Source organism: Bos javanicus, chromosome 22 (genome assembly GCF_032452875.1).
Source record: "Bos javanicus breed banteng chromosome 22, ARS-OSU_banteng_1.0, whole genome shotgun sequence".
Classification (NCBI taxonomy): domain Eukaryota; kingdom Metazoa; phylum Chordata; class Mammalia; order Artiodactyla; family Bovidae; genus Bos; species Bos javanicus.
In genome coordinates this window covers 7573296-7594060 of record NC_083889.1, presented here as the reverse complement: position 1 = coordinate 7594060, position 20765 = coordinate 7573296, and the positions used below count along the sequence as shown (strand labels likewise).

General features: G+C 40.7%; 1 protein-coding gene across 1 annotated transcript in view; it reads left to right on the top strand.

Annotated features, from left to right (window-relative positions):
- SUSD5 (sushi domain containing 5) overlaps positions 1-20765 on the top strand; it is a 46046-nt gene that overhangs the window by 1598 nt on the left and 23683 nt on the right. The window contains exons 2-3 of the mRNA XM_061395795.1: positions 9225-9402; positions 18822-18940. Of these exons, the coding sequence (XP_061251779.1) occupies positions 9225-9402; positions 18822-18940 (297 nt within the window). The remainder of the gene's footprint in view (positions 1-9224; positions 9403-18821; positions 18941-20765) is intronic.

Below are 20765 nucleotides of genomic sequence, written 5' to 3'. Positions count from 1 at the left end.
TAAAGAATGCAACTGGAATAAACTGGAGCTAGTACTAACTTTTGAACAATGTATACTATTGTACACATTTTATTTCCTTTTAAAGAAATGTCCTGCAATCCATGAGACTTTCCTTTCACCCCATTATAACTGCTTAAGTGGAATGCCAGATGGATATGGAGCAATATGGCTTGATTTGGATCATAGAAAATTTAAGACAGAAATATCATCAGACAAGGAGAAAGCACCAAGCCTGGCTGTTGTTCAGTTGCTAAGTTGTGTCCGACTCGCTGCCACCCCATGGACCGAAGCACACCAGGCTCCTCTGTCCTTCCCTATCCCCCTTTTCTTCTTAGCACTTGCCAGAAATGCCTCCATTTCTCCCTTTTCTCCTTTCCTTCTCCCTTCTTCCCCAATGGCGAACTATAGGTACCTTTGCTTTCAAGAAACTCCAATTGCTGAGCTCCAACTTTTATAACAGAGCCATTGAAGAAATTAGAATCTATTTATGAAAGGAATCTTTTCTTTACTAAATATATGCTTAACTACCACCACTTTTCACACTTAGGGATTTGTGTTCTACAGTGATGGAAGGAGGAAGATGAAATGTGCAGCTAACCTGAGGTGTTAGGACATTTGAAGAGAGAGTTTGGTGTTATTAAAAATTCCATAGACCTATTAAAAAATAAGTCAAACTCAAATGACGTTTAGTTTTCATTGGACTAATTAGATATGTATCTTATACATAGAAGAGACCTGCTACTGTAATTTTAAAATACTTTGAAACTGAAAAATATCTTCTCATTAACTGAATGCAAATTAACTGTGTTTGGGTAATGATTGAAGGAAAAGATCATTAATTCAACAGGTAATTTGAGTGTCTACCTTATGCTAGGTTACTACCCTTGCTGTTGAGGATAGAATGGCAAGGAGAAAAAGGTCCTTGTCATCAGGGAGCTTAAAGTCCAATAGGGGAGGGACTTCCCTGGTGGCTAAGACTCCATGCTCCCATTGCAGGGTCCCAGGTTCAATCCCTCGTCAGGGAACTAGATCCCACGTGGTGCAACGAAAGATCCCTCATGTGGCAGCTAAAAGATTCCACATGCTTCAGCTAAGCCGTGGCCTGACAAAAGAAAAAAAATCCAGTGGGGGGAAGAGACTCATTAGGCAAATAATTATGTGAACAGAATGTGAAATTGCAGTTCTGATAAGATTAAAGGACAGAAGTACTATGACAGCATGTATCAGGAGATTTTTTCATTTGGTGTAGGAGGATCTGAAAGATGAGCAAGAACTGACCAGGCAAAGTGGGGAAGAAAAGGGATCTGAACAGAAAATGATGTACAAAGAAACTGTGAGTCACAGAGAAAATGGGACATGTGATAAGAAACAGAGTTCTGGAGTCCAGAGTCCAAGGTGGAAGTAGTTTGCGATGATGCTAGGAGAATTGACATGGGGCCAAGTTTTGTTTCAATCCCCAAACGGAAAGGAAAACATTGAATGGCTTCCAGTAGTAGAGTGACTGATCAGGTTTGCATTTTTAGAAGCTCATCCTGAGAGTAGGAAGAACGGATAGGACCAGGGCAAGACTGGATGTGGAGAGACCATACAGGTGGTATTTCACTTGTCCAGGTGAGAGAGGCTAGGGATGGAAAGAAGGCTGGGGTGAACAGAAAGGGTCTGGACTGAAGAGAAGAATGTGAGTCATCCATGTCAAGATGGTCTGTGAAGCGACGTGTGTAAATGGAATCCTAAGGAAAGATTTTACAGCAAGATGACCTACTTTAGTTTCTCCACATATCCACTGAAGTATAAATACTGAACTAGTTCTAGTAGTTTTTTAGTGGATTCCTTAGGATTTTCTACATTCCAAGATTATGTCGTTTGCAGATATATTTTTCTTTTTTCTAATCTGGATGCTTTCTATTTCATTTTCTTGCCTAATTGCCTTGGAGAGAACTGCCAGTACAATGTTGAATAGACGTGGCAAGAGTGGATAATCCTTGTTGACAAGGATGGTAGCAGAAGGCATTCAGCATTTCACCATCAAGTGTAATGTCAGCTATGGGATTTTTGTAGATGCTTTTATCAGGTTGAAGAAATTCCTCTTCATTCCTAGTTTGTTGAATGCTTTTATCATGAAAAGGTATTGAATTTTTGTCAAGTGCCTTTCTGCATCTATTGAGATGATCATGTAGTTTTTGGCCTTTATTCTATTGATAAATTGTATTACCTTAATTGATTTGGGGGTATAAGTCAACCTTGTATTCCTGGGATAGATCCCACTTAGTCATAGTGTATAATTCTTTTTTTTTTTTTAATTCTGCTGGACTTGCTTTGCTAGTATTTTTGTTGAGGATTTTTGTGTCTATATTTATGAGAGATAATGGCCTATAATTTTCTTTTCTTGTGTCTTTTGTCTGGGTTTGGCATTAGGGCAATGGTGGCCTCATAGATCAAGTTGGGAGGTGTTGCTCTCTGCTATTCTATTTTTTAGTTTTTATATTCTAACCATTTTTTAAATTGAAGTATAGTTAATTTACAGTGTTGTATTAGTTTCAGGTGTAAAGCAAAGTGATTCACTTTTTAATAGTCTTTTCCATTATAGGTTATTACAATATATTGAATATAGCTCATTGTGTTACATAGTAGGTCTTTGTTGTTAATCTGTTTTATATATAGTAGTGCACATGTATTAATCCCAAACTCCTAATTTGTCTCCCCCCTCATCCTTTTTGGTAACCATATAAGTTTGTGTCTGTGAGTCTATTTTTGTTTTGTAAATAAGTTCATTTATATCATATTTTTAGATTCCACACGTAAGTGACGTCATATAACATTTGTCTTTCTCTGTCTGACTCACTTAGTATGATCAGCTCTGGGTTTATCCATGTTGCTGCAAATGGCATCATCTTTTTTACAGCTGAGTAATATTAATGTTTTCCATCTTTTTGGTCATTTTACTACATTTTGGATGATGTCTTCTGATTTCTTTTTCAAGGATAAGTTCTTTGTTCAAATGTGTCTGATATGCAGTCAAAAACATTTATTACATTTTAAATTTATCATTTTTTATAAACATTTCTAGATTTCCTATTTTGTTCTTTTTCAAGTCAGCTTAGCAACTTTTTATAGCTTCCTATCCTTTGCAGATATTTTCAAATTTGTTATTTCTCTAAATATAGTCATCATCATTGTTTTGTAGTCTGTGCCTGTTAATACCAGTATTGGACTTATTTTTAGGTCAGTGTCTGTTATGTGTCACATCTGTTGCTTCTCACTCACAGTGCCTCGTTTCCTTGAACTCTTTGCTGTGTTTTACTTTGGTGGTCATTGCCTTTGAAAAAGTGTTTGCATGGGATTTCCTGAAGCATAAGATAAAGGTGTTTTTGTTTTTGTTTTCCCCCTCCAGAGAGGAGTTAAAATTGTTCCTATGAGGTGTCTGGATACATGTTCGTCTTGGGCCACTTTAGGCTACATCCATGGCTTCATGTATTTTAGACATTCATTTTCTGTTAGGACTACCGTTCTCAATGAAGATTAGCATTTGGGTTCCTAGCACCAAGATGACTCCTCCAGCAGTCTTCAGAATGAGGGGAAGGGGATACAGTTTACCGTTGTCCACTCTTTCATCTTGAGAGTTTAACGTTTCAGACTCTCAGATTCGCGTGTGCAGTAGCAGTGCTGGAGCAGGGAAGAGAGGTCTATCCAATTCCTTGCATCATGTGAAGCCTTGGCTTTCACTTTTATCTCCGGGGTTTGACCATCAAAACCTGTGTCTAATTTCATAGCCCTTTTTTTCCAGATATACAAATGCTACTTATACAAAAGTGTCTTGAGGGTGCATGCTTGTTTCTTCAGGTAGGATTACCAAGATTAATATAGTTATTCAGGTCGTTTTCTGCACGCTGGTACCATGTCTGAGAGAACTCCAGTCACCTACAGGTAATGTTTACTGTGAGAAGTTTTTGCATTTCTTTTATTATAGCTTTTGCTTCCAAAGCTTTGACGATTACTGTGTTTGTGGTAATAATTTTGCAGTAGACGACAGCTAAGTTTCTTATTTGATTAAGATCAATATTGAAAAGCAGAGACATTACTTTGCCAACAAAGGTCCGTCTAGTCAAGGCTGTGGTTTTTCCAGTGGTCATGTATGGATGTGAGAGCTGGACTGTGAAGAAAGCTGAGCACCAAAGAATTGATGCTTTTGAACTGTGGTGTTGGAGAAGACTCTTGAGAATCCCTTGGACTGCAAGGAGATCCAGCCAGTCCATTCTGAAGGAGATCAGCCCTGGGATTTCTTTGGAAGGACTAAAGCTGAAACTCCAGTACTTTGGCCACCTCATGCGAAGAGTTGACTCATTGGAAAAGACTCTGATGCTGGGAGGGATTGGGGGCAGGAGGAGAAGGGGACGACAAAGGATAAGATGGCTGGATGGCATCACCGACTTGATGGACATGAGTCTGAGTGAACTCCGGGAGTTGGTGAGGCCTAGTGTGTTGCGATTCATGGGGTCACAAAGAGTCGGACACAACTGAGCGACTCTACTGAACTGAACTGAATATTTTATGGTAATTTTGCTGACGGAAGTGAAACGTGACATTTTAGGTGGGCTTTTTCTCCCTGCCTTTACCTTAGATTTGACAGGGTCCCGACTTGGTCCCTTCAAGAGGTTGCTGGGGGCCCCAGCATGCCCTCCTGCACCATGGTTTTCTTGCCTAAAGCTGTCCTTTGCTTTCAGACTCAGCTTCCACCTCTCCCTGAGTTCACGTCCTATTCTACCCATCTCCCTATATTTCTTGAGGCTTCTTGCGCATAGATTGATGTAGTGCCGGCAGCCAGTGTGCAAGAGACGAGGCTACTGCTCTCTTGGCCGGTGGGGAGAAATGCAGCAGACACAAGCGCACTCATCGTGGGAAGTGATGATGTCCTGAGACAGGAGGGGAGCAACCTGCTGGTGTGAGGTCACCCTCCAGGCCACGGCAGCAGAGGAAGGCAGAGCTGAGGCTGAATCAGGGCCTTGGACACCAAGTGACCCCACCCAGGGGAGCCTAGGACGCTGAGCTTTAGCATACGCGGTTTGTAAAGTGCCATTTTATTTATTTTTATTCAGTATTTTGATTTTTATACAATTTTGAAGGTTACTTTCCATTTACAGGTGAGTGATCACACCATCATGGTTATCTGGGTCATGAAGATCTTTTTGTATAATCTTCTGTGTATTCTTGCCACCTCTTCTTAATATCGTCTGCTTCTGTTAGATCCATACCATTTCTGTCCTTTATAGAGCCCATCTTTGCATGAAATGTTCCCTTGGTATCTCTGATTTCCTTGAGAGATCTCTAGTCTTTCCCATTCTATGGTTTTCCTGTATTTCTTTGCACTGATCACTGAGGAAGGCTTTCATACCTTTCCTTGCTATTTGGAACTCTGCATTCAGATGGGTGTATCTTTCCTTTTCTTCTTTGCCTTTAGTTTCTCTTCTTTTCTCAGCTATTTGTAAGGCCTCCTCAGACAACCATTTTGCTTTTTTTGCATTTCTTTTTCTTTTTCTTGGGGATGGTCTTGATCACTGCCTCCTGTACAATGTCATGAACCTCCGTCCATAGTTCTTCAAGCACTCTATCAGATCTAATCCCTTGAATCTGTCACTTCCACTGTATAATCGTAAGGGATTTAATTAAGGTCATACCTGAATGATCCAGTGATCTCCCCTACTTTCAATTTAAGTCTGAATTTTGCAATAAGGAGTTCATGATCTGAGTGACAGTCAGCTCCTGGTCTTGTTTTTGCTGACTGTATAGAACTTCTCCATCTTTGGCTGCAAAGAATGTAATCAACCTGATTTCAGTATTGACCATCTGGTGATGTCCATGTGTATAGTCATCTCTTGTGTTGTTGGAAGAGGGTGTTAGCTATGACCAGTGCATTCTCTTGGCAAAACTCTATTAGCCTTTGTCCTGCTTCATTCTATACTCCAAGGCCAAACTTGCCTGTTACTCCAGGTATCTCTAAACTTCCTACTTTTGCATTCCAGTACCCTATAATGAATGCAAAAGTAGGAAGTTTAGAGGTACCTGGAGTAACAGGCAAATTTGGCCTTGGAGTATAGAATGAAGCAGTACCCTGTAATGACGGAGAAGGCAATGGCACCCCACTCCAGTACTCTTGCCTGGAAAACCCCATGGACGGAGGAGCCTGGTGGGCTGCAGTCCATGGGGTTGCGAAGAGTTGGACACGACTGAGCGACTTCACTTTCACTTTTCACTTTTCATGCATTGGAGAAGGAAATGGCAACCCACTCCAGTGTTCTTGCCTGGAGAATCCCAGGGACTGGGGAGCCTAGTGGGCTGCCGTCTATGGGGTCGCACAGAGTCGGACACGACTGAAGCAACTTAGTAGCACCCTGTAATGAAAAGGACATCTCTTTTTGGGTGTTAGTTCTAGAAGGTCTTCTGGGTCTTCATAGTACTGTTCAATTTCAGCTTTTTCAGCATTATTGGTCAGGGCATAGACTTGGATTACCATGATATAGAATGGTTTGCCTTGGAAACAAACAGAGATCATTCTGTCATTTTTGAGACTACACCCAAGTGCTGCGTTTCAGACTCTTTTGTTGACTGTGAGGGCTACTCCATTTCTTTTAAGGGATTCTTGCCCTCAATAGTAGATATAATGGTCATCTGAGTTAAATTCACCCATTCCAGTCCATTTTAGTTCACTGATTCCTAAAATGTCAACGTTCACTCTTGCCATCTCCTGCTTGACCACTTCCAATTTACCCTGATTCGTGGACTTAACTTTCCCGGTTCCTATGCAGTATTATTCTTTACAGCATCGGACTTTACTTCCGTCACCAGTCACAGCCACAATTGGGCGTTGTTTTCGCTTTGGCTATGTCTCTTCATTCTTTCTGGAGTTAGTTCTATACTATTCTCCAGTAGCATATTGGGCACCTACTGACCTGGGGAGTTCATCTTTCAGTGTCATATCTTTTTGCCTGTTCATACTGTTCATGGGGTTCTCAAGGCAAGAATACTGAAGTGGTTTGCATTCCCTTTTCCAGTGGACCACGTTTTGTCAGAAACGTTTTGTCCAGACACCCTGGAATGTGAAGTCAAGTGGGCCTTAGGAAGCACTACTATGAACATAGCTATTGAAGGTGATGGAATTTCAGCTGAACCATTTCAAATCCTAAAATATGATGCTGTTAAAGTGCTGCACTCAATATACCAGCAAAGGTAACTCTGCAGTAGCCACAGGACTGGAAAAGGTCAGTTTTCATTCCAATCCCAAAGAACAGCGATGCCAAAGAATGTTCAAACTACTGCACAATTGCACTCATCTCACACGCTAGCAAAGTAATCCTCAAAATCCTTCAAGTGAGGCTTCAACAGTATGTGAACCGAGAACTTCCAAGTCTTCAAGCTGGATTTAGAAAATGCAGAGGAAGCAGAGATCAAATTGGCAACATGCATTGGATCATAGAAAAAACAAGAGAGTTCCAGAAAAACATCTACTTCTGCTTTATTGACTACACCAAAGCCTTTGACTGTGTGGATCACAACTAACTGTGGAAAATTCTTCAAGAGATGAATACCAGACCACCTGACCTGCCTCCTGAGAAATCTGTATGCAGGTCAAGAAGCAACAGTTAGAACCAGACATGGAACAATAGACTGGTTCCAAATCGGGAAAGGAGAACGTCAAGGCTATATATTGTCACCCTGCTTATTTCACTTATATGCAGAGTACATCATGCAAAGTGCCGTTCTAGATGAGGCACAAGCTGGAATCAAGAGTGCAGGGAGAAATATCAATAACCTCAGATACGCAGAAGACACTTCCATTATGGCAGAAAGTGAAGATGAACTAAAGAGCCTCTTGATGAAAGTGAAAGAGGAAGGTGAAAAAGTTGGCTTAAAACTCAACATTCAAAAAATTAAGATCATGGCATTTGGTTCCATCACTTCATGGCAAATAGATGGGGAAACAGTGAGAGACTTTATTTTCTTGGACTCCAAAATCACTGAAGATGGTGACTGCAGCCATGAAATTAAAAGACGCTTGCTCCTTGGAAGAAACACTATGACCAACCTAGACAGCATATTAAAAAACAGGGATGTTACTATGCTGACAAAGATCCTCCTAGTCAAAGCTATGGTTTTTCCAGTAGTTACATATGGATGTGAGAGCTGGACTATAAAGAAAAATGAGTACTGAAGAATTGATGCTTGTGAACTGTGGTGTTGGAGAAGATACTTGAGAGTCCCTTGGACTGCAAGGGGATCCAACCAGTCCATCCTAAAGGAGATCAGTCCTGGGTGTTCATTGGAAGGACTGATGCTGAAGCTGAAACTCCAATACTTTGGCCACCTGATGTGAAGAGCTGACTCATTGGAAAAGACCTTGATGCTGGGAAAGATTGAAGGTGGGAGGAGAAGGGGACGACAGAGGATGAGATGGTTGAGTGGCATCACTGGCTGGATGGACGTGAGTTTGAGCAAACTCTGGGAGTTGGTGATGGACAAGAAGCCTGGAGTGCTGCAGTCCCTGGTCTTGCAGTTACAAAGATTACAGAATACTGGCTATACGCCCTGCGTTGTGCAACATGTGCTTGAGCCTGTCTGACACTCGGTCGTTTGTGCCTCCCCCACCCCCGAATCTCCCCTCGCCCTTCATTCCCCCCACTGCTTTGTTCTCTGTATCTGTGAGTCTGCTTCTTTGTTGTTAGATTCACCAGTTTGTTGTATTTTCTAGACTCCACATTTAAGTGGTATTGTCTTTGTCTGACGTATTTCCCTTACTATAACGCATTTGAAGTCCACCATGTTGCTGCAAATGGCAAAACTTCGTCCTTTTTTATAGATGAATAGTATCCCGTTGTGTATATCTCTCTCCATTCATCCACTGATACACAGTCAGGATGTTTCCTTGTCTTGGCAAGGAAATTGCCAAGCATTGTAAATAATGCCTCTAGGCATCTTTTTAAATGGAAGATTTGAAGGACTTATCCAGATAAACATGCCACAGCAGTTAGTTACTTTTTTTAAAAAGAGTAAAAACTTGTAATTGTCATCGCTTGGCCCCAGGGATGAGCGCATTGAGGTAGTTGCTGTGCTTCAGTCTTTAAGCAAGTGGGAGAGACCGCAGTCCTCACAGGTGTTTGCCCGGGGGGTGTCTGCTGAGGTTAAATTCCCGTGGATCCTGGAATCAGCCTGTGTCCATGCTTGTCCTCACACAGGGAAGCTCTTCGTGCTGGAGTCTCAGAACGGCTCTCAGGGCCTGGCACTGGAGGCCGCGCGGCTTTCCTGCAGAAGCAGAGGTGCTCACCTGGTGTCTGCAGATGAGCTGCGGAGGGTGGTCCAGGACTGCGCGTTGGCGGTGTGCACCACGGGCTGGCTGGCGGACGGCACCCTAGGGTAAGTCAGGCCAGCTGGGGGCACTCTCCTTCCAACTCATCCACTACCCCATCAGGGCTGATTTGGTGGCTCAATAATTGTTCTGTTGAGGCACCAGGATAGACAGAGTGCAGTGGGCTATGGCTTGCAGTACATTTTTTGTTTTGAGTTCTCATATAAAAACATATCTCTGGAGTTCTGTTGCAGTCTTTTCCCCCTTGCTTTGTTATTTTGAATTGCCTTTTAGGTTACAAAAATAATACATGCTCATAAAAATTTCAGGTAATATATATATATAAAGCACAAAGTGAGTTTCTCTCTTCTTCCCTACCTCAGAGTTAATGACCCTTAACTGTTTGACATATGTTCTTTGTCTCTTTTTCTCTGGGGATGTTCATCTGCATCCATGAGAAAAGAGAAACATGGCATGGAGGTTTTAAAATATAATTACAAATTCTTTCACATTACTCCCATTGAGGAGTGGGGTCAGTGTCCTTTCCCTTTGTATTTTGTTTGTTTTTATATCACTCCTTATTTTTTTGGCCTCACCGGTGTGACCTGCGGGATCTTCATTCCCCACCCAGGGATCAAGCCCCTGCCTCCTGCAGGAGAGGCACAGGGTCTTAACCACTGGACTGCCAGGGAAGTCCCAGTGTCCTCTACCTTTGAATGAGGGACAGCATAGCATTGCCTCGACCGGTAGAACACAGCGGGAGTGATACTCTGAGGCTAGGTTGGAAAAAGCCACTCTCTGATTTCTGGGGACACTTACTTTTGTGATGCTACCACTGAGAAGTCCTAGGAAGCCCAGGCCACATGGAAATGCCCTGCGTATGTACTCTCACCAATAGCCCCAACTGATTTCCCAACTACTAGCGAGCATTAAATGCCTCTGGGTGATTCCAACCCCCAGCTATTGAGTGAGTCAGCCCAGCCTTAGCAGAGTCTCCCCAGCTCAATCTTAGACATTGTATAGCAGAGACAAGCCTTTCCCATCGTACCCTATCCGAATTCCTGACCCTTGGAATCCTTGTGGAGAAATAATTCTGTGGCTGGCTAGGAGAAAACATCCCATTAGTGCTGCTAACTGCTCTGTTTATTAGTCATAAACAGAGAGGGCAGGAGCCATTCCACTTTTTCCTTCATGCCACAGGAATGTGAGAGAAGAAATAGGCTCCAAGAACTGCTTGACCCTGAAGATGTCTGGCTGGGAAATAGCCATAGAAAACATACACAACCATGCTGATTCACATCCCCAAAGGTGAAGCAGCAACTGAATAAAGAGAAAAAATGAAACTACCTCCAGAACTTTTCAGTGAGTCTGGAATTGTGACTGTCTCTGCCTCGTATTTTGCTTCCAAGGTCCTAAATCAACAAAATATGACCAGTGATAATACGTATTTCCCTAATGTTGTTAAGTATGGATACTTTTAATAACTCTGTTACTATCATTGAATCAGATAATCAAGATATTCACAGATTCTAAACAGCCAGCTTGAGCCAGGCTTAGGTCTCCTAGGCATTACAAATAGAAACAAAGTCACTGGAAAGGTTTATCTTCTCTGGGTTTGCTGTAATGTGTTAAAACATATTACATAGTGGATCTCTACCTTGCTTAGATGATATTTCTTTATACAGTAAACATGCTTATTTGAAATATTTACTAAATGGCATATTAAAATAGTTTTCCATGTTAATATTTCTGGAACCATGAAGTATCTGACCATTAGTAGTACATTTCACTGTGGGTCCATCTCCCCTCCCCACCAAAAACTATTAAATGCACAGTGCAAGGACTTCCCTGGCAGTCCAATGGCTAGGATTCCACGCTCCTAATGTGGGGCCCTCAGGTTCGATCCCGGGTCAAAGAACTAGATCCCAGATGCCGCAACTAATAAAATAAAAAATCCTGCATGCCACAATGAAAATCAAAGATCTCACATGTTACAATTCAGACTCTGTGCAGGCAAACAAAATAAATAACTGTTTTTAAAAAACTTCTCTAGAGGAAAATAATATTATCCTAGACAATTTATTTCTACAAACTATGTTAGCAAATAAAAGACTTGTCACATAGTATAAAATAACCAGTCACATAGGCACCAGTCACATGAGATCAGTTTCCATTCCGATCCCAAAGAAAGGCAAGGCCAAAGAATGCTCAAACTCCTGCATAGTTGCACTCATCTCACACGCTAGCAAAGTAATGCTCAAAATCCTCCAAGCCAGGCTTCAACAGTACGTGAACCGTGAACTTCCAGATGTTCAAGCTGGATTTAGAAAAGGCAGAGGAACTGGAGATCAAATTGCCAACATCCGTTGGATCATTGAAAAAGCAAGAGAGTTCCATAAAAATATCTATTTCTGCTTTATTGACTACGCCAAATCCTTTGACTGTGTGGATCACAACAAACTGTGGAAAATTCTTCAAGAGATTGGAATACCAGACCACCTTACCTACCTCCTGAGAAATCTGTGTGTAGATCAAGAAGCAACAGTTAGAACTGGACATGGAACAACAGATTGGTTCCACATAGGAAATGGAGTACATCAAGGCTGTATATTGTCACCCTGTTTATTTCACTTATATGCAGAGTACATCATGAGAAACGCTGGACTGAATGGAGCACAAGCTGGACTCAAGACTGCCAGGAGAAATATCAATAACCTCAGATATGCAGATGACACCACCCTTATGGCAGAAAGTGAAGAACTAAGGAGCCTCTTGATGAAAGTAAAAGAGGAGAGTGAAGAGTTGGCTTAAAACTCAACATTCAGAAAACTAAGATCATGGCATCTGGTCCCGTCACTTCATGGCAAATAGATGAGCAAACAGTGGAAACGGTGAGAGACTTTATTTTGGGGGGCTCCAAAATCACTGAGGATGGTGACTGCAGCCATGAAATTAAAAGACATTTACTCCTTGGAAGGAAAGTTATGACCAACTTAGACAGCATATTCAAAAGCAGAGACATTACTTCACCAACAAAGGTCCGTCTAGTCAAAGCTATGGTTTTTCCAGTGGTCATGTATGGATGTAAGAGTTGGACTGTGAAGAAAGCTGAGTGCTGAAGAATTGATGCTTTTGAACTGTGGTGTTGGAGAAGACTCTTGAGAGTCCCTTGGACTGCAAGGAGATCCAACCAGTCCATCCTAAAGGAAATCAGTCCTGAATATTCATTGGAAGTACTGATGCTGAAGCTGAAACTCCAGTACTTTGGCCACCTGATGTGAAGAACTGACTCATTTCAAGATCCTGATGCTAGGAAAGATTGACAGTGAGAGGAGAAGGGGATGACAGAGGATGAGATGGCTGGATGGCATCACCAGGTCAATGGACTTGAGTTTGAGTAAACTCCAGGAGGTGGTGATGGACAGGGAAGCCTGGCATGCTGCAGTCCATGGGGTAACAAAGAGTTGGACACGACTGAGTGACTGAACTGAGCTGGGTAGACAAGGCAATAATAATAAAAATAGCCAATAGAAATTCTAGATGTTATTATTGGTAGATGCAGACTTTAAAATGACTCTTTAAAATGCTCAAAATACAAAGGACAAAAAGGAGAATTTTGGCAGAAGACTGAAAACTATGAAAATAACCAAGTAAAAACTCTAGAAGTGAAAAATACAATAGCTGAAATTAAGAACTTAATGGCCAAATCTAACAGCTGATTTTAAGAGTCAAAGAGAAAATTAATGAACTGGAAGATATTTTAGAGGAAAATGTCCAGAATAAAGAACAGAAGAAACGGGATGAAAATATAGAAGAAAGAGTACAAAGCAAAGAAGATGCATGTAATTGGAAATCCAGAAGGAGAAGAGAAATAAGATGAAGCAAAATTAGTATATTTAGCCACAACTGTGGAAAAATACTCACACACAGATTTAAGAAGCCCTGTGAAGCCCAGTCAGGATAAATAAGAGTTTCACAACCTGGAACAAAATAGTAAAACTGGTAAGGATCAAATATGAAGAAAAACTGCTAAAAGTAATAAGGAAAAGAAAGAGTACCTTCAAAGGAGCAGCAATAAAGTGACAGTGAAAGCCCAAAGACCACTGAATGATGCCTTCAAAGTGCTGAAAGAAAATATTGCCAAACCGGAATTCTATACCCAGTAAAAATATCTTCAGAGAATAAAGGTAAAATAAAGAATTTTCAGACAGATAAAGGGTGAGAGAATTCATTATATGTGATCTGCACTAAATGAAACCCTGAGGCACGTTCTTCTGGCAGGAGGAAAATAATTGGAGTTGGACAATTGGAGACGCAAGAAAGAACTGAGTGGTAAAAGTAAATATAGAGGTGAGTTGAAATTACATACAGATGGTCCCTGACTTATGGTGGTTCAGCTTACAACTTTTTAACTTTATGATGGTAGGAAAGCATTATGCTTTCAACAGAAATGGTTCTTCAGGTTGTGAATTTTGATCTCTTTCTAGGCTAGTGAGATACTATCATACTTTTTTGTGATGCAGGGCAGTGGCAGTAACCTGCAGCTCCCAGTCAGCTGTGCGATCGTGAGAATAAAAAACTGACACACTATAGCTGTGGTGAGATGACCATTCAGCTTTTTCACTTTCAGCATAGCATTCAATAAATTACATGAGACCTTGAATGCTTTATTGTAAAATAGACTGTTAGATGATCTTACCCAACTGTAGGCTGATGTAAATGTTTAGAGCATGTTTAAGGTAGCCTAGGCTAAGCTCTGATGTTCAGCAGGCTATATGTATTATGTGCATTTTTTACTTACCATATTGTCAACTTATTACAAGTTTTGGGGGATGTAACCCGCATTGTAAGTTGAGGAAGATCTATAATTATTTAAAGCAATAATAGTAATACTAAACACTAAAAAAATGGCATACAAATCAGGAAGTGTTTGAAGTATGTTAACACATAGTATTTTAAGTTGTGTTGTTGGGAAAGAGGGTAAAAGAAACATTAAATTTTAATAAATCAAAGAAGCATGTTATAACCTCTGGAGTAACCACTAAAAGAATTGTAAAAGAACATGTAACTTCCAAACCAATACAGAAGAAGAAGAGATTGCTGAAAACTAATTCAAACCATCAAAATCTGGAAAAGAAAAGAGAAGAAGAAAGAATGGGCAGGACTAATAGAAATATGGCAGATTTAAATTCAAAGAAATATAGGAAGAGATAGGGAATCTACCTGATAAAGAATTCCAAATAATGATAGTGAAATTGATCCAAAATCTTGAAATTAAAATGGAATCACAGATAAATAGCCTGGAGACAAGGATTGAGAAGATGCAAGAAAGGTTTAACAAGGACCTAGAAGAAATAAAAAAGAGTCAATATATAATGAATAATGCAATAAATGAAATTAAAAACACTCTGGAGCCAACAAATAGTAGAATAACAGAGGCAGAAGATAGGATTAGTGAATTAGAAGATAGAATGGTAGAAATAAATGAATCAGAGAGGATAAAAGAAAAACGAATTAAAAGAAATGAGGACAATCTCAGAGACCTCCAGGACAATATTAAACGCTACAACATTCGAATCATAGGGGTTCCAGAAGAAGAAGACAAAAAGAAAGACCATGAGAAAATACTTGAGGAGATAATAGTTGAAAACTTCCCTAAAATGGGGAAGGAAATAATCACCCAAGTCCAAGAAACCCAGAGAGTCCCAAACAGGATAAACCCAAGGAGAAACACCCCAAGACACATATTAATCAAATTAACAAAGATCAAACACAAAAAACAAATATTAAAAGCAGCAAGGGAAAAACAACAAATAACACACAAGGGAATTCCCATAAGGATAACAGCTGATCTTTCAATAGAAACTCTTCAAGCCAGGAGGGAATGGCAAGACATACTTAAAATGATGAAAGAAAATAACCTACAGCCCAGATTATTGTACCCAGCAAGGATCTCATTCAAGTATGAAGGAGAAATCAAAAGCTTTTCAGACAAGCAAAAGCTGAGAGAATTCTGCACCACCAAACCAGCTCTCCAACAAATACTAAAGGATATTCTCTAGACAGGAAACACAAAAATGGTGTATAAACTCGAACCCAAAACAATAAAGTAAATGGCAACGGGATCATACTTATTAGTAATTACCTTAAACATAAATGGGTTGAATGCCCCAACCAAAAGACAAAGACTGGCTGAATGGATACAAAAACAAGACCCCTACATATGTTGTCTACAAGAGACCCACCTCAAAACAGGGGACACATACAGACTGAAAGTGAAGGGCTGGAAAAAGATTTTCCATGCAAATTGGGACCAAAAGAAAGCAGGAGTCACAATACTCGTATCAGATAAATTAGACTTTAAAACAAAGGCTGTGAAAAGAGACAAAGAAGGTCACTACATAATGATCAAAGGATCAATCCAAGAAGAAGATATAACAATTATAAATATATATCCACCCAACATGGGAGCACCGCAGTATGTAAGACAAATCCTAACAAGTATGAAAGGAGAAATTAACAATAACACAATAATAGTGGGAGACTTTAATACCCCACTCACACTTATGGATAGATCAACTAAACAGAAAATTAACAAGGAAAAAAAAAAAACCAAAACATGTATCTATAAAGCTCACTAAAGCAAAGCACAGTAAAATGAGGTATGGCAATAAAAGGCGTTAAATTTATAAAAAAAAATAATAATAAAGTGCTGAAAAATTAAAGCTGTCAATTCTGTAGTAGATATTCATTGAAAGTATCTTTTGAAAAAAAAAATAAAATAAAATCATTTCAGACTTTAAAAAATAAATAAATAAATAAAGGAAAACACTATGATTAATGGGATTAAAAGTTTGAATACCCAGATGAATACGTATTTATCCATCTGCACTGAGTCAAGAAGAAATTAAAACCTAAACAGGCTCACCACCTTTAAAAATGGAATTGTGGTAAATAAAATTTATTTTAAAAATGTATCAAGCCCAGAAAGTTTACAGTCAAATTTCATTAAACATTAAGGAAAAGGGAATTTCTAGTTTTATACAAAGTGTTCCAAAGACAGAAAAAGAAGGGGTGTTCATGAGACTATTGTAAATTTGCTACCGAAATCAGACAACAGTCAGGAGAGGAAAACCACAAGGCACGTTTATGAGCATGAATGTAAAAATAACAAAATATTAACAAACTCCATCCAGCAATGTACAAGTTGGATTTTCCTCAGGAATTTAAGAATGGCTTACTATTAGAAAGTCTATTGAAGTAATTTACTACCTAAAAAAAATTATAGGAGAACATACCCACGTGATTTTCTTAGTAGATACAGAAAACCTTTTATAAAACTTATTATTAACTTATTAAAATCAATAACAAAAATCAGAAACAAGCTATAATAACAAGACAATAGGATATTGGTAGAATCAGGCAAACAAAAAAAAAAAGAAATATGTGATTAAATTAAGCAAATGTGATGCTCTGATTAGAAAACAAGGACCGTCACCTCTTAACCTGTTAGTGGGAATGTAAATTAGTACAGCCACTCTGGAGAACAGTGTGGAGGTTCCTTAAAAAAAGTAAAAACAGAGCTGCCATATGATCTAGCAATCCCACTCCTGGGCATAGATCCCGAGAAAACCATAATTTGAAAATCGCAATACACCCCAGTGTTCAGTGCAACACTCTTCACAATAGTCAGCACATGAATGCAATCTAAATGTCTGTCAACAGAGGAATGGGTGAAGAAGTGGTACATACAGGCAATGAAATACTACTCAGTCATAAAAAAGAAACAGCACTTTTGCCAGCAATATGGGTGGACCTAGAGATGATCATACGAAGTGAAAAAAGTCCAACAGAGGAAGACAAATATCATATGATATCACTCATATGTGGAGTCTAAATTTCAAAAAGATACAGGGCTTCCCTGGTTGTCCAGTGGTAAAGAATCCGCCTGCGAACTCAGGAGACATGGGTTCAATTCCTGGTCCAGGAAGATTCCACATGCTGCAGGGCAGCTGAGCCTGCGTGCCGCAACTACTGAGCCCGCGTGCCGCAGCCACTGAGGCCATGCTCTCAGGAGCCTGTGCTCCACAAGAGGAGCCACTGCGATTAGAAGCCCATATGCTACAAATAGAGTGGCCCCCACTCTCCGCAACTAGAGAGCCTGCATGCAGCAACAAAGACCCAGTGCAGCCAAAAATAAACAAACACTTTTAAAAGATACGAATGAACTTATTACAAAACATAGACAGACTCAGGGGCAGCTCTTTCCTCCCTTTCTACCTTCATCACCCGTTCATCCACCTCTGTGCCCAGATAGCTACTGATCAGGTTTCGGACACCTGAGGCTAATTTGTAATTCATATAAATGGAGTCATACAGAATATGCTCTTTTTCTGACCCCTTTCACTCAAAAATTATTTTGATATTCATCTATATTTTATGTTATTAATGGTTCATTATGTTTTACTGCTAAATAATATTTGATTGCACCAAGTATGCGGCAATTTATTTATCCATACACTTCCTGATAGGCATTTGGGTTGTTTCCATTTTTGCTCTGTAACAAATAAACCTGTTGTGAACATTTATGTACAAGTTTTTCTATGAACGTGTGTTTTCATTTATGTTGGGAAGTACATAGATGTGCTGTGTCTACATCATACGGCACAAATGAAAAAAAGAAAAAACAAGAACCATGAGGTGGATTTAAAAAAATCCTATTTGTTGATTTAAGTGATACCCCTAAACAAATCATGGGACAAAAATAAATTATAGTGGAAATTTACATATATGTAGAAATGAACGATATTAAAATGTAACAGGGACTTCTCTAGCAGTCCAGTTGTTAAGACTCTGTGCTCCTAATCCAGGAGGCATGGGTTCCATCCCTCTTGGAACTAAGGTCCTACATGCCACACAGTGTGGCCAAAAATTATATATATATATATATATATATATACACACACACACATATATATACACACACATATATATACACACATACATATGTGCACACACATATATAGCATACCCAAACTCATGGGATGCGACTAGAGCTATACCTGGAGGAAAATGCATTAAATGCTTTAACAAAAACATTAAATGCTTATGTTAGAAAAGGAAAGAGTCTGAAGGTTCAGGAATAACGATCTATCTTAAGAAATCTGAAAAGAACAGCAAAACAAACCCATCCCCCCCAAAAGAAGGGAGCTAATAAAGAGCAGAATTTTATGAAATAAAAACCAAGCATATACTGGAAGAGATCAGCAATGTATTTTATCTGAAACTTGAATCAATTTACATGACCTGAACTCAAGCATCACCTACAACTTCCTGCTTTTAGACCCATCTCTGGGAAGAGTATTGATAATTTCAGCCCAAACTCCTGAATCAGAAAAATATCTGCTGATTCAGAGCGATGGCAGAGGAGAATTCTTTCCCAGTTTGGCTAGCTCTCCTAACCCACTGTCTTCTTTGTCTGTTTCAGGACAACTGTGTGCAGCGAGCGGAGGGGTGAGCAGCAAACCATGCGAGCTGTGGATGTGAGGGTGAAAAGCAGCCCCGTTCCTGGGGGCACATACAACGCGCTGTGTATTAAGGATGAAGGTCAGTGCCAGAGCCTCTGTAAAGGTTTTGGAGGCTGTGCTTGTGGGGGTTGACCTTTAGGTTGTGTTCTGTTAGAAGCCAACTTTACGATGAGGATTCACTGAACATTGTGAATCAGGAAGTCTTCTGAAGAAAAGCCAGCAGGGCAGTGGGGAAGTGGACAGGGAAAGGAGGGGGCCAGAAGGGGGGCACTAATCAGTGTCCACAGGGGTTGGGAGGTGGGTGTAGGTGGGGAGTAACTCTGGTGGGGTCCTGCAGGGGCTCTCTGGAGACAGTGACCACAGGTCATCATGGGATTCCTGATCAGGAGTGAGAGAGCAGGGCTATTTATACCACTGCTTCTGTCAGTCACTGGGTAAGGGCTACTTCAGGGAGCTGTAAATTCCCAGACTCTTCTGGATTTCAGTGTGCTCAGACAAAGCGTTCCAATAGGCAAGCCAACCTCCAACAGAGATACACAGATGCCTACCTAGAGCCCCTGTCCACGGACCCCTGACAGCATCTGCTACAGCTGCTGATACTGCATGCCCTTCAATCTGCCTTCATGGTGGAAATTTTTCTACAAAGGAAAAAAAAAAAACACACACTTTTTCCCTGAAAGGAAATTTATAGGATTTAGGAAACTTCTCCTAGAAAGGAAAATTCAACTCTCTTATGGGAAATCAGCTGAATGATGAGGAGAAGACCATAAAGGAGTCTCCAGGGCAGCATATCATGAGCCCTGGGAAGAGTACACTTTCACGGTCAGAAATTCATGCCACTGAAAGGCAATGTCCGTGCGCAGCGGGAGAAAGCAAGCTGCTTACTCATCAGTCATAGACATCACCACGGCTACTGCCTGGCTGCACAGTGTTCTCACCTGGAAAGTTTTAAGAAATACTGAGGCTTGAGGGCCGGTCCCAGAGATTCAGATACAAATGCTGTCGACGTTGGGGCTTTTTAAAGCTTCCCCAGGGCTTCCCATCTGGTTCTAGTAGTAAAGAACCTGCCTGGCAGTGCAGGAGATGTTAAGAGATGCGGGTTCAATCCCTGGGTCAGGAAGATCCCCTGGAGGAGGACATGGCAACTCACTCCAGTATTCTTGCCTGGAGAATCCCATGGAGAGAGGACCTTGGCAGGTTGCATAGCGTCAGACACAACTGAAGCGACTTAGCATGCACGCATGCACTCAGTGGTTATAAGACGTAACCCAAGTTGGAGAAATACTTCACTAATGCAGTTTCCCAAAGCTCTTTGATGGTGAGCAATACCAGATGAACATATTAGAAATACAAACCCTCAGGCTGCATCCCAGAGGCACCAAATGCCAGTGCCTTCCCCTTCAGGGAAGGGGGTCAGAGGAGTTGACAAAGCAAAGAGCCACAGGGGGGATTTCCCTAGTGGTCCAGTGGCTGAGACTCAGCACTCTCAATGTGGGGGGCTCCAGTTGGATCCCTGGTCAGGTAACTAGACCCCACATGCTACAACTAAGAGTTCACAAGCCAAAACTAAAGATCCTGTGTGCCGCAACTAAGGCCTGGAACAGCCAAATAAATAAATACATATATGTATTTTTAAAAAAGAGCCACAGTGAACCCTACAGCCCTGGCTGGTGCCTGTTAGATGTGTCTTGGTGGTAGATTTCTCTGCTGCTACGGCATCTCCCTCCAGAAAAGACTCTACATCTGTTGATTGCAGTCAAATGACTGAACGACGTGCCCTGGAAAGGTCTGGGGAGAACAATACCCGTGGTTTGTTTTTAAACCGCATAAGTAAATGAAAATGATCCTTTGAATCTCAAACCGAGGCAGAGGTTCAGATCTCTGAGGGAGACAGGACAGAGCTA